At 43.5% G+C, this 14,940-nt stretch overlaps 1 protein-coding gene across 5 annotated transcripts in view; it reads left to right on the top strand.

The window, feature by feature from the left end:
* Nucleotides 1-9,947, top strand: part of TRPV3 (transient receptor potential cation channel subfamily V member 3) — a 42,299-nt gene extending 32,352 nt beyond the window's left edge. For 2 of the 5 annotated variants that reach the window (XM_060204161.1, XM_060204158.1), the window contains 5 exons: nt 1,235-1,301; nt 2,197-2,471; nt 4,243-4,355; nt 5,840-5,919; nt 6,165-9,947. In XM_060204161.1, coding sequence (XP_060060144.1) covers nt 1,235-1,301; nt 2,197-2,471; nt 4,243-4,355; nt 5,840-5,919; nt 6,165-6,262 — 633 coding nt within the window. In that variant the 3' untranslated portion in view covers nt 6,263-9,947. The remainder of the gene's footprint in view (nt 1-1,234; nt 1,302-2,196; nt 2,472-4,242; nt 4,356-5,839; nt 5,920-6,164) is intronic. The other 3 variants (XM_060204160.1, XM_060204159.1, XM_007520960.2) reach the window with 2 other exon arrangements.
* The last annotated feature ends 4,993 nt before the right edge of the window (nt 9,948-14,940 follow it).

Here is a 14,940-nt window from a genome sequence, read left to right as displayed (position 1 = left end):
TGCCAGCTTATGGTTGCAGCTGATTAATGAATGCTGTGCCAACAGAAATGTTGACTGATATTTTTCTTTACTTTAAAGTAAGATGGAAGAGAATCAGTGAAGATTTAATGTTAGAACTGCACTTATCTGTCAGTAATATGAGCCACTTATTTGATGAACTAGATCATAATTTTTCAAATATTATAAGAATATTTCCTTAATATGTTTGTGGTACTCACAGTGTCACAGCTAGAGAGAAGACATATGTCAAAGTTTAATTTGCCTGAACATTTTCTACATCACTGTTTTAGAGCTAGAGCTAGACAATCAACAAAACAAAATCAACAAAACAACAAAACAATCAGTCTCTGGTTGGTAGCACCTACTAATTTCCATGTTGGAAATACTGCTATTGTGGCAACTTCCAGCTACCAACATAACTCAACTGAACCCAAGTTGGAAAGAGATGGGCATCATTATGAAGTATTTCTACCATGCCTGTTACTGACTTTAACCCCAAAAGTATTGAAAGTTGTTAAATGTAGTGAAATAAGATATATTTTGAATATTTAGTTTTCAACACAGTCTGATTTTGAATTTATATATCATGTAATTTTTTTTATAATGGCTGTGTTGAACACCCAGTAAAAAAAATAATGAGGAGCTGGGTGGTGGTGCACTTGGTTGAGTGCACATGTTACAGTGCGCAAGGACCCAGGTTCAAGATCCTGTTTCCTACCTGCAAGGGGAAAGCTTTGTGAGTGGTGAAGCAGGGCTGCAGATGTCTCTCTGTCTCTCTCCCTTTCTATCTCCCCCTCCCCCCTCTATTTCTGACAATCTCTCTCCAATAAATAAACAAAATAATCATTTAAAAATGAATGAAAATATGACAGCTCTTGTGAACTGCTATGCTCCACCACACCACTGCCTCCGGGAAGAATGAAGATTCCAGATGTGACGCTCAGAAAAAGATGCCAGGGAGACTCATCAGGGACACAGAGAGAATGAGTTCCGGGGGGGAGAGGGAGGGAGTGTGGTGGTAAGAAGATAGCAGGGACAGATGAGAAGGCAGGAGCTGGGGCATAGAGTTAAGCTTCGGAACATCCAGGGACTTAGTTAAGAGGATAGGAGAGTGGACTGAGTGAAAGAATAGTCAAGGTGGGGGCGTGGGAGAGGGTCAGAAACAATAAAAAGAGACCAACCTCCGTTGAATATGTGCTCAAACCTTACTTGGATGGTGTTTCTGTCTTTGCAGGTCATTTTGCATGATGTTCTGAAGTTCTTGTTTGTATATATTGTGTTCTTGCTTGGATTTGGAGTAGGTAATTGATTTATAATAATAGCTCCACATTGGTAAAGAAAGCACTTTCCACGGGTGCCAGAATGGTGAAAACACAAAGCAGTATCAGCAACAATTACAACAGCTATCACTGGAGACACTGTCGCACTTAGCACTTCTAAGCGTCTTCAGGGAAGACTTCAAATATTGATGGGAGTGGGTGGGCATGATCGCCCATGATCATAAGCTAAGTGAAACTTAGAAAATGCAGGATTTGCCAGGTGGCGGTACACCTGGTTAAGTGCACACATTACAGTGCGCAAGGGCGCCTTTCAAGCCCCTGGTCCCCATCTGCAGGAAAGCAGCTTTACAAAAGTAGTGAGGAAAGGCTGCAGGTGTCTCTCTTTCCCTCTCTATTTCCTCCTTCTCTCTCATTGTCTCTCTGTCTCTATTCAATAAAATGAAATAAAACGGGGAGTCGGGCGGTAGCGCAGTGGGTTAACCACACGTGGTGCGAAGCACAAGGACCGGCATAAGAATCCTGGTTCAAGCTCCCAGCTCCCCACCTTCAGGGGAGTCGCTTGACAAGCGGTGAAGCAGGTCTGCAGGTGTCTATCTTTCTCTCCCCTTCTCTGTGTCCCCTCCTCTCTCCATTTCTTTCTGTCCTATCCAACAACAACGACATCAACAAAACAACAAGGGCAACAAAAGGGAATAAATAAATAAATATTTAAAAAAGGGTTGTTAAAAAATGAAATAAAATAAAAATAAAAAATGCAAGATTTGAATCAGCCCTGCTACTCTAACCCATGCACACTACGTGGTGGTGTGTTGTTGTTGCTGGTGGTGGTGATGGTGGTATGTGTACAAGTATTCATGAACTTATATAGTTAGCCATGCCGAGAGGCTGAAGAAAATACCCTGTTATGTCCTCCCAGCCCTGGCCTCACTGATAGAGAAGTGTTCTAAGGACGACAAGGACTGTACCTCCTATGGCAGCTTCAGTGACGCAGTGCTGGAACTCTTCAAGCTCACCATAGGTCTGGGTGACCTGAACATCCAGCAGAACTCCAAGTACCCCATCCTCTTCCTGTTCCTGCTTATCACTTACGTCATTCTCACCTTCGTCCTCCTCCTCAACATGCTCATTGCCCTGATGGGAGAGACTGTGGAGAATGTCTCTAAGGAGAGTGAGCGCATCTGGCGCCTCCAGGTGAGCTGGGCTGGGGGGGCTTCCACAGGGACTCAGTTCAGTGCATAGTATTGACAAACCATCTGCACTGGTAGAGTGTGAGCAGGACCAGGGAATCTGCATTATTTTTTATTTTATTTTATTTCACATTTTATTTTTATACCAGAGCACTCTGCTCAACTCTGGCTGATGGTGGTTCAGGGGATTGAACCTGGGACTGAAGCCTCAGGCATGAGAGTCTCTTTGCATAGTCATTATACTATCTACCCTTGCCCCTGGAATCTGCATTCTCTTGTTGTGCTTAGCCAGTCTTGAGGAAGACTTAGTCTGGGTTCATTGAGTCTGTAAGAGTTAGTGCTACATATAAGAGGAACTCAGGCTCATTGGGTTATACGATTCATGGACATACATGACCTCAGGATGTGTTAAGAAGAGCTAGGGGTTGGGAGCTGGGCAGTAGCACACTGGGTTAATCGCACATGGTGCTCAAGGACCAGTGTAAGGATCCCAGTTCGAGCCCCCGGCTCCCCACCTGCAGGTGTCTATCTTTTTCTCCACCTCTGTGTCTTCCCCTCCTCTTTCAATTTCTCTCTGTTCTATCCAACAACAACAACAACAACAACAACATTGGGGAAAAAAAGATGGCCTCCAGGAGTAGTGGATTTGTAGTGCAGGCACCGAGCTCCAACAATAATTTTGGAGGCAAAAGAAGAAGAAGAAGAAGAAGGAGAAGGAGAAGGAGAAGGAGAAGGAGAAGGAGAAGGAGGAGAAGAAGAAGGGCTAAGGGTGGAGGTTAAGTGAATAAAGTGTTGGGCTCTCAGGAAGAGCATAGGGTGTAGCACAAAGGAGGTGATATTTTTTCCTTCTGTACACTGGCCTTGACATTCCCCACATGCTGTGGATCTCATATGCTGAGGAGATAGTAACGTACAGCATGAATCTGGAGGTAGTCGCCAGGCTTGTGAGAAGAATGGAAACTATGCTTTTCTAGAAATGGATTTGGAGCTAGAGTTGAAGAAGGTGAGAATGCCTTCAAATGTTGACAGTTACTCATGAAAGAGGGAACAGCTTTCTCCCGTGGTCCCGAAAGGTAGAACAGAGGTATATGGGGGCAACTCCCCAGAGAAAGCTGTGATTTGACACAAGTGAGCCCAATATCTTCTTAATGAGCCAGATATACACAGATGATCGATCACTAGAAACTCAGCAAGGTTCCTTCCTGGTGCCAGGGGCCAAGTATAGGCCAGAGAAAGGAAAGAAGAATGTAGGTGGCAGTGGTGAGGCAGATAGGACATTCTCCATTTATCAGGAAGGACATTTTTAATTGGACTGCTGATAACACTTAGGAGAGACTGGGCATATCACCATAAGGAAAGCTGCGAGATTTCAGGCTGGGTTGGAGTAGTACTGCCTGATGTCTGAACCTCCTTCCTCTATGAGACCATGGGATCTAAACAGGTTCAGATAGGGAACTTCTGGACTCCCAGGAGCATTGTCCATGTCCATGTAGAGCAACGTAAAATGCCTCTTCCTGAGTAGGTATGTTTTCATTTTTTTGAATTCTGCACTTTAGCTAAATCCACACTTAGTATGCAGTGGGGGTGGAGCGAGCTGCCTGGTGGTGTCTTGAGTGCTTGCTGAGCCGGTGCTCATGTATCTGTGAGTGCTGCACATACTTGTCTGTGTCCGTATTCATGCGTGCACTGTATGTGTGTGTGTGCAAGCACGCACACGCGTGCACACTTCTGGGTTAGCTCCTCAGTTACATACTTAGGCTCATTTATGTTCCCAGCGAGCCAGGACCATCTTGGAGTTTGAGAAAATGTTACCAGAGTGGCTGAGGAGCAGATTCCGGATGGGTGAGCTGTGCAAAGTGGCAGAGGAGGATTTCCGACTGTGTTTGCGGTATGATGGGCCCGATGTGCTTGGCTGTCATTAGATGGCTAAAGATTGCTGAGTCTGGGCATGTTAGAGGAACAGTGCTAACAGCTGCTTGTCCTATTCCAGCTGTGGTCGGTTCTGACCACTCAGAACACGGCATTTGCCTTTAAAAAGGACCTCTGGCCCTGGGATGAGATTTCCCTGAACTTCAGGAGAAAAGGGGGCTTAGTAGAGCAGGCCTCTTCGCTGCCTTTCTGGATGGGCTGTCATGACCTTTCCCCTTCCAGTGTCTGGGTTAGAACAGATCTGCCATGGGCCGGGTGGTGGCACACATAGTAGCACCAAGTGTAAGGATCAGTGCAAGGATCTGGGTTCAAGTCCCTGGCTCCCCACCCACAGGGGGGAAGCTTCACAAGTGGTGAAGCAGGTCTTCAGGAGTCCATCTTTCTCTCTCCCTTTCTATCTCCCCCTCCTCTCTCAACTTCTCTCTGTCCTATCCAATAAAATGGGAAAAATGGCTACCAGGAGCGGTGGATTTGGGATAACCCTGGGGGGGGGGGGAAAAGAAAGAAATGATTTGCCAGTTTCTCTCTCATTGTCCTTCTGTCTCCCCCACATTTTTTAAAAATATATTTTATTTTATGTGTTGTATTTTACTTATTTATTTGAGAGAGAGACACAGATAGAGACACAGAGAGAAACACTAGAGCACTGCTCAGCTCTGGTTTATTGTGGTGTGGGGGATTGAACCTGGGACTTTGGAGCCTCAGGCATAAGAATCTGTTTGGAAAATCTCATGACTGTCTTTTCTGATGTCTACCATCTGATCCCCAGCTCTCTAGCACAGGCATACTTCTCTGATTGAATTCTCTTCACTGCCTGGAAACCGTATCCTCATATCAGCTCTGATTTTGACACCTTGATTCTAGAATTGTTCTTGAAATATAAGCTAAATTATTGAGCCTAGTGGCAGCCCATCACTTTACACACTGTCAACTCATAGTGGGGTTTGAGTCTTAGTCACCTTCATATAGTGAAGTCTAACTCTAGATGAATCTCTGAGTTTAATCCTCATGACCTCACACCTTTTCAGTCTGGGCCTTTCGTTCCTTCCCTGCTCCCCTTGGGCCCTTTCTCACTAGCTAAACACAGTTTGTAACATTTTTTAATTATCTTTATTTGTTTATTGGATAGAGACAGTTAGGAATCAAGAGGGAAGGGAAGAGATAGAGAGGGTGAAAGACAGAGAGACACCTGCAGCACTGCTTCACCACTTGTGAAGCTTTCCCCCTACAGGTGGGGACTGGGGGCTCGAACCTTGGTCCTTGCGCATTGTAACAGTTAAACACAGTTTGAAGAAGCACACGTTACACTGTTCTGAGCTTCTGGGTTCTACATTCCTGTGGCCCAGGCAGGTTTCACATCCTAGGACAACCCCAATGTGGCGTTTTTGATGTAGTAAATGAGCATCCATTGTGAGGTCATGAGAATGATTCCCCCATTCACAGGATCAACGAGGTGAAGTGGACGGAATGGAAAACACACGTCTCCTTCCTCAATGAAGACCCAGGGCCTGTGAGGCGAACAGGTACCTATGCTGTCAGGAAACATGATGCCCACTCCTGTCTGACCGTGTTACTATGATGCAAATCAAGTCTGAGGGCCTTGAGCTTCCTTATCTGTAATATGGGATGACTGAATTAAATGACTTCTCAGGGCCCTTCCAGTTCAAACATTTTATAATCCTAATTGAAATAACTTCCAGAAATCAGGTGTATAGAAGTACATCTTATTGAGTACTGTATATCTAAAACAGCATTTTTTTTTTAAAAGCAGATTCCAACAAAATCCAAGACTCTTCCAGGAGCAACAGCAAAACCACCCTTAATGCATTTGACGAAATAGAAGAATTTCCAGAAACTTCGGTGTAAAAACCGAACCCAGAGTTGGTTTGTGGCCTGATAAGCATTGCTGGGTGCTGCAGGCTGAGTCCTGGACTCTACTAAGGAGGGCTCTGCAGAGCAAAGGAGCTTGGCTCCACCCACGGAGACAGGAGCGCACCCTATGCTGAGTAGGTGGCTCAGGCCTGAGGCAGTCCTCAGTTTGTCTGAGTGGGAGACACTTGGCAAAGAGCGTGAGTGAACTCAAGGTCGGTAACCCTGAGCCTGGGAGGCCCTAAAATCCCAGCTGACATTCTTGAGTCACCCACTGCAGATCTGCTTGGCTGGGAGGGAAAAGCAGCAGCAGGCCAGAAGCAGGGGCAGGGACTTACGGGGGAGAGAAATCTCACTTCCTGCCACCATCTCTTTGACTTTCATTCACTATGTCCCCTGCTGTGACAGGGGCTCCTGATTCAAAGAACTCTTGGTCTCATCTCAGAGCCCACAGGAGACTGAACTAAATCACATATCCTGGAGGAGGAGGGGCTTGAGCTATGGAAATCCCTTTCTGGAACCTGCAGAGAACAGGAAATCACTTCTGGAATGTGTACTCTTGGCACCCCAGGACTCAAACTGTCTCAGACTGAGAGACTTTTTATTTTATTTTAATTTTTTAGTAGCATAATTAGCATAGGGTTTTAATTTTCAGTAGAGAAAAGACATTTCACTTTTGAGTGGCAGTTACTTCAGAGGAAGTATGTGATTTTTCAAAGCTGAGACAGAGATTTTGGGATCTGGGACTAGATGTAAGTATTATATACTTAGCCTTAGGGCATTGAGAGGAAGGACAAAAAAAGCTTTTCTTTCTAAACCCATAAGTCCACAGGAGACAGACCAGGCAGGCTGCCGGGCCACTGTGATCTGGGTGAAAGATCTTGGCTCTTTTCCTTGTCCTGGTCATGTTATAGTGTACATCTCTGCAATAGGACTCTGACTTCATCTGCAACAGGAATAGCAGCTGCGTTATTTATATGGTCTCACATATCACAAGTTACTGTTATGTGGCAATATTTCTCACTGGAGGAATTTAACAAAATGACCTGAAATGCTCAGGTATTAAATAATCTTGTTAACTGTGAATTTTGTAGCTAAAGAGGTATAGGAGAGAGAAGCACTTGGGGCTGATTTTTAGATTCTCACCCCTTGATCCCCTCCCCCCCCGAAATGACAGAGTCAGTTTAGGGGCAGAGATGAAGTACATCTAGGAGGAAAAGTCTGTATTACTGGAGCCTAAACCACCAGAAATCTATCCTGCCTGGCCTATCTGGTAAGAGGGTTCAAGTGGGAATTTTTGAGGTGGCATTATAAAGTGATTGACCATAAAAGCTAAATGACAACAAAGATAAAATTGGCCTTTAGTTAGCTTAGCAATCGACTAATCTGATTTGCGGGTAGGCCACATAGTCCACTCTGCATTGTTCCATGTACCAGCTTGGCTAGGTGGGGAGAAACATAACCTTGCTGCCTTTTGAGGGAGCTGGGTGTCAAAGAAACTGTCTGAGAATTTAATAATCTGCAGCATTCCCTGCATTCCCAGCTGACCCAGGGAGCCAACCTGTGGCCAGACTAAAATCAGGCATGGTAGGGGAGAAAGGGACTACGCATGTCCTTCGCAGAAGCAGAGACTTGGGGAGGGGTGGTGGTGGTGGTTTTCCTTGGAGTCAGGATTAATAAATATGTCTCAGATTGACAGAATTAGTACTGAGGATTATAAATTTTAGTGAGAAAGATTTTGGTTCAATTCAACCCAGGAGCTGGTAAGCACTTCTTAGAGCTATCATCGAAGATGGCAACTAGGTGAACTCCAAGGCTCCCTTTAGTCTGGAGATTCTGCACAGCAATGTCTGTCTGTGGGTTTATCCTGAACAGATTTCTTGGTGTGAAGGGCAGTCATCTGCATCCATGCTGGCACTAGAACACCATGAACCTAAGAATTCCAGAATAGTTTTGATTCAGATATGAATGGAATAAAGCTGCCGGGCTCTCCATTACCTTCTTGAATAAGATTCAGGCAATTAAACCAATAGAAAGCAGGAGCTTTGACAATCTTCATCTTCTTCCATCCAGGGAAAGCTGCTTAATGAATCTGTTTGGAATACGTTAGGACCATTATGCTAGACATTCTTCCCAAGTGTGGTATACCCCTATATGCTTTCAGCCTGTAAGGTCTGAACATAGGTAGTTTTCCCAAAGCAGAGGGATAATGAGTCAAAGAACATTGATTTAAAGGGACCAGTTTCCTAATGTTAGACCTAGAGACCAAAGCCCAGAAAGGAAGATGAACTGTGTAGGCTACAACTTCAGAATTGTTGAAACAAAAATATGCTGATACCTGGACTATAGATATCTACTTGAATCATTATTTGTTTATTTATTTTAAAGATTTATCTATGGAGGTTAGGTGATGGCATACCTGATTGAGTGTACATATTAACAGGCACATGGACCAGGGTTTGAGCCCCAGCTCCCCACTTGCAACAGGGGATGCTTTACAAGCAGTGAAGTAGGGCTACCCTCTCTCTCAATTTCTAAGTATTTTTCTTCCTACTTTATTTAATAGGACAAAGAGAGAAATTGAGAGAGGAGGGGTAGATAGGGAGAGAAAGATAAGACACCTTCAGGCCTACTTCACCACTCATGAAGCATCTGCCTCTGCAGGTGGAGAGCAGGGGCATGAACCCAGGTCCTTGTGCTTAATACTATGTGTGGGTAACCTGGTGCGCCACCACCTGGCCCCCTCCCCTCTTAGTTTCTCTCTGGCCTATCCAAACAAAATAGAAAGAAAAAGGATTCATTAATGAGAGAGAACCAGAGCATCACTCTGGCACATGCAATGCTGGGGATTGAGTGTTGGAGCTCATGCTTGAGAGTCCAGCACTTTATCCACTGCAACACATCCTGAACCACACACTTTTTTTTTTTAATTCAGTGAAATTAACATTGCTTAGTCATGAGACTAAGGATTTCTGCTCAGATTATGATCTCTATCACAGGTTTAAAACAAAAGGGTGCAAAACCACACACACACACGCACACACACACTGGATCTATGAATGTGCATGATGATACACAGAATCTTTAATTGCATCAGGACATCTTAAGACTTCACAATTTACATTTCTGCAATGCAAGGTAAAATCGCTTTCCAGGGAAGGAATCTCCCATGCTCAGATAGTAGTTTTGGCTCCAATTTCCCTCTTGCTAAACTCAGCTCCAGGAATAGTTCTAGACACTATGTACTGGAGTAACGTGGTGCTTATCTTCCTCTATGGGATGAGGGAGGTGTAAGAGATTATACTGTGAAGTCATTAAGCTCTTAATAGGTTCCTGCCTGAGAGAGCCCAGTATTATTGGCGTTCCTTTTCTCCCTCAAGGCCCAGTGAACTGTGTCCTCTGCTCTGGAAAGGGCCCAGTAGATGGGCTGTCAACCAGGCTTCTAAGTCATACTTGATTTTTTTACATTGATATACATGTGTTTACTGTGATCTTTGTCTCAGACCCAGAGTTCTCACCTTGTTCTCAATGAATGTGTAAGGTCCTTATAAATTCTAATTTATGTACTTGTCCACAGTGTTGTGCATATATATGAAATTCTGTGTTCAAGTCATGGGGTAAGAATTTTTATGCCATTGAAATGCTTTTGTGATTTCTAATAAATATTTATTATATCTTGTTATGATTATGCTTTATCCTTAGCCTTTGTAAGAGAACTGACTGTCTTGGGATTAAGAAAGCTTAGAATGTTTGTTAAGGTACATAGATAAAGGTAAGGTCACTTTTTGGACCTGAAGCATTGTTATTGGTCCTGCCTTCGGAACAAAGCCTGCACAGTCAGTCACATTGACTGACTCCACTGAACCTACCACTCCTACCACTCCATCTGAACTACTCAGCAACACTGAAAAGTAGTCTGAGTAAAGAAGACTCAGGGCTAACATGACATGCCCAAGGAATCACAGAAGAAAAGGTTATTATTCCCACCACACCAACTCCCCTTCCCTAGCACCCAGGGCAGAGCTCTAGTTATCATGTCTTGTTGGCTTTCAACTTATTTTTCTTTCTTATCTACTTATTTATTTATTGGACAGAGACAGCCAGAAATCAAGAGGGCAGGGAGTGATAGAAAGGGAGAGAGACAGAGAGACAGGACACCTGCAGCTCTACTTCACCACTGGCAAAGTTTTCCCTCTGCAGGTGGGGACTGACTTATTTTTCCACGGATATAAAACCATGGCTCTATCTGGGGGGTCAAAAAGTATAATACCTTCTTGTCAACCTCACAGGATCTTTGTGAAAAATTAATAAGGGAACAAATATAAAATATATGGGGCTGGAGTTCTATCTCTAGCATCACTATAAACCAGAAATGAGTAGTGCATTGATATATATGTGCAGATAAGCTTGTTACCACTATTACCCAACTCATATGTATAAACATTTCTAAAGTTATTTTTGTGTTACAGTGTAAGAATGGCAGTTCTCAATTTGAATGTCAAGAGACTGTTGTGTCTAGATGGGTTGACTTGTAGTTTATTAATAAGTAATTTGCTGCATTTGGTAAATTATTTACTTAATACAAATGATTCCTAGAATGAAATCACTCACTAAGATGTGTTTTCTTGAGTGGCAAAGTAACTGAATTGGACAGGTTACACATTACAAGTGAAATGGACATCAGTCTGTAATCTAAGAATATGTCATCCATTGGGACATTCTGGATGCATGGTTAGTAAAATGAAAGGGTACTGGGGTTCTGGTGCCTGAAGGCAGAGAAACGGACCTAAGTTTGGAATGGCACTGTTCTGCAGACACCTATATGGGGAGATGACAGATAGTACTCATGTGCCAACAGCGATACTGGGAAACATTGACAGTCCCCTCCCCCCAGTAGAATGATAAAAGAAAAAAGAACAGAACTTCCATTTTAGAATCTATTCTAGGAGTAGAATGTGTAGATTCACAGGTATGAATATTTATTTAATTAATTAATTTATTTATTCTTTGGATCATCACCAAGGCTTCACTGGTCTGGGATGACTTTTTCAGATATGTATTGGGTTGTTGGAAAAGTTGTGATGTATTTTTCTATGCAAAAATGTGTCATGCCTTTTCCAACAACCCAGTATAGAGAAAGACAGAAACAAACAAGCAGAGAGAGAGAGAGAAGGAGAAATTTTAGCATTGAGTGTCCTCCAATGCTGTGGGAACTGGGCTTAAACTTGGGTTGCACACATAGCAAAGCAGCATACTAGCCAAGTGAGCTGTTTTTCTGACCTTATTCAGTATTTTTTTTTTTTTGCTGAAAAAATTACCTTCCAAAAGATATTTTAAGAAGTTTATTTATTTGAATAGAGGGTGAGAGAGATAGATAGTTAGAGAAGAGAGACAGCTTCAGCATTGCTTCCGTTCTAGTGTAATTTTTCCCCCTGTGGGTGGAGGTTGGGGACTTGAACTTGGGTCCTTATGCATGGTACCTCATGCTTTACCAAGTGTGCCACCACTCCATTCTGAAAAGATATATATATATATATATATATATGCTTTGAAGTGGAATGGTTTTCTTTTTTTTAACAGCTTCTTTAAATTTTTAAAAATGAACCCACCTTCTCTGACCCATCTTGGACAGAGCTAGAAGGAATTATGTTAAGTGAACTAAGTCAGAAAGATAAAGATGAGTATGGGATGATCCCACTCATCAACAGAAGCTGACTTAGAAGATCTGAAAGGGAAACTAAAAGCAGGACCTGATCAAATTGTAAGTAGGGCACCAAAGTAAAAACCCAGTGGTGAGGGGTAGACATGTAGCTTCCTGGGCCAGTGGGGGGTGGGAGTGGGCGGGAGGGATGGGTCACAGTCCTTTGGTGGTGGGAATGGTGTTTATGTACACTCCTAGCAAAATGTAGACATATAAATCAGTAGTTAATTAATATGAGAGGGGGAAATCAATTGTATGTCTCAAAGTTTCTCAAAACACAAACTGAATCTTTTTAATATATAGGCTATGTATTTGATATACGGACTCTCTCAAAAGCCTAGACCAAGTAGATTAGAAGCTTCCAATAGCACAGCTATATACAAGATACTGGGTACTGTACAGCAAACCATAACAAAGGGACTTTTCAAAGTTAACCCAATTAACAAATAATGTGATGATAATATTAACTATTGATTGTCTTTTTGAACCCTAAGACAGCAGGAACCTCACATCTTCACTATAGAGCCCCTACTTCCCCCAGTCCTGGAACCCTTGGATAGGGCCCACTTTCCCGTATACATCTCCCAATCCAAACCAAATAATATTGCATCCGCCGATCACAACCTAACCAAAGCAACGATTGCCATCTCAACATGCTTCACCTCAGACTGTATCCAGAGACTTCACGTGTGGAATGACAACCCTTCAGCTTCATTACTCGGGTGAGACCTTTCCTTTAATAGTACACTCTAATTTAATCTCAGGTAGTTCACTTTCTAACAAAGTCCCAAAACCTAGATATACACCAGTTTCTGTGAGAGAGAGCTTATGTGCACATGTATCCATAAACTACTGCAAAATATATACCTGAAAGCAGGATTACACTAGAGTTTGCAGTGAGTACCTCCCTAACACTTCCTCTCCACTATTCCAAGCTTGGGATCCATGATTGCTCAACAAATTGTTTGGCTTCATATGTTAACTCTCTTTTCAATCACCAGGTTCCAGATGCCACCAGGATGCTGGCTAGGCTTCCCTGGATTGAAGACCCCACCAATGTGTCCTGGAGCTCAGCTTCCCCAGAGACACACCCTACTAGGGAAAGAGAGAGGCAGACTGGGGGTATGGACCGACCAGTCAACGCCCATGTTCAGCGGGGAAGCAACTACAGAAGCCAGACCTTCTACCTTCTGCAACCCTCAACGACCCTGGGTCCATGCTCCCAGAGGGATAGAGAATGGGAAAGCTACCATGGGAGGGAGTGGGTTATGGGGATCAGGTGGTGGGAATTGTGTGGAGTTGTACCCCTCCTACCTTATGCTTTTGTTCACTAATCCTTTCTTAAATAAAAAATTAAAAAAAAATCATTTATTTATTTATTTTGAATAGAGACAGACAGAAATTGTGAGGGAAGGGGGAAATAGAATGGGAGAGACAGAGAGAGATCTGCAGACCTGCTTTACTGGACGTGAAGCTTTCTCCTTGCAGGTGGGGACCAGGGGCTTGAACCCGGATCCTTGCGTACTGTAATGTGTGAGCTTAACCAGGTGCACCACCTCTTGGCCCCCAGGCTTTCTATTTATTAAGGTCTTTCATAGTCACCTTGTTTTTAAATTTTTTTTATTATCTTTTTATTTATTGGGTAGAGACAGCCAAAAATCGAGAGGGAAGGGGGTGATAGAAAGGAAGAGCGACAGAGAGACACTTGCAACCCTGCTTCACCACTTGCAAAGCTTTCCCCCACAGGTGGGAACCAGGGGCTTGAACACAGATCCTTACGCATTGTAACGTGATCTCAACCAGGTGCTCTACCACTCGGCCCCTCGCTATCACTCTTAACAAACAGCATTGTTTATTGATGAATGTTGTAGTTCTCTGTAATAGGCGGGGAAATCAAAACTTGTAGAGATGGAATGGGAGGTAAAAAAAATCACAATGCTTCTTCTTGGGTCAGGGACCTTGGTTTTCTGAAGTTAACCAGTAGGTGGTAATCTAGCTGTGCCAATATACTTGTATAACACTGTGGTCTAACGTAGTATAAATCACTTTTAAGAATAACCTAGGTAAAAGGAATGTAGGGGTGTGGTAGGGTTCCAAGGAGACAGAACAATTTGGGAAATGACCCCCAAGGCTGTAGGGATCATAGAGTGTTTGAGAATGGAGGAATCTGTGTATCCAAGTAGCTGGGAGTAAGAGAGCAAATTAGGCTACGGAGTTGGGCTGTAGCGCAGCAGGTTAAGCGCGGGTGGCGCAAAGCGCAAGGACCAGTGTAAGGGTGAAGCAGGTCTGCAGGTGTCTATCTTTCTCTCCCCCTCTCTGTCTTCCCCTCCTCTCTCCATTTCTCTCTGTCCTATCCAACAACAATGACATCAATGGTGACTACAACAATAAAACAGCAAAGGCAACAAAAGGGAATAAATAAAAAAAAAGACTTTGTTAAAAAAAAAGAAATTAGGCTACAGAGGCGGGCAGAGCTATCTGGGGACTGAGATTTCAAACAAGGGTTAGGGGAAGCCACTAAAATCTTATGAAGGGGCTTTTATCAGATGTCAGCATTTTCCCATTTTACTTGCAAACCGAAGTGTCTCCCCCTCACCCTGCCATCCACTGTGACATAGTAACAGTCTGAAGAATGTGGAGGGAAGTTTTGGGTTTCACTTGGGAGTGATGGGAATACTCAGCGGGTGGCTGGGAGTGAAGGAACCGGGTGGGGTATGAAGACATTTCAATGGAGAAGGGATGTTTGAGGCACTTACTCATTCAACTAACCTTTATCTTAGTAGGTTGTAGACACTGAAAAGGAGACTGTTAATGTCCTTAAAGTGGGATAGAAAAAGAGTGGCAAAGAGACAAGCCAAGATGAAAGGAAAGTTGAGTTGCAATTTGAAGGGACTTTAAGAGCTAGTCAGGATGAGATCTGAGTATGTGTGAGGGGGGGAAGGATAGATCTAAGATGGAGAAAATTCTAGGTGGG

This window comes from Erinaceus europaeus, chromosome 12 (assembly GCF_950295315.1).
Source record: "Erinaceus europaeus chromosome 12, mEriEur2.1, whole genome shotgun sequence".
In the NCBI taxonomy this organism is placed as follows: Eukaryota; Metazoa; Chordata; class Mammalia; order Eulipotyphla; family Erinaceidae; genus Erinaceus; species Erinaceus europaeus.
The sequence above is the reverse complement of the archived record's forward strand: the minus strand, read 5'-3'. Positions and strand labels throughout refer to the sequence as shown.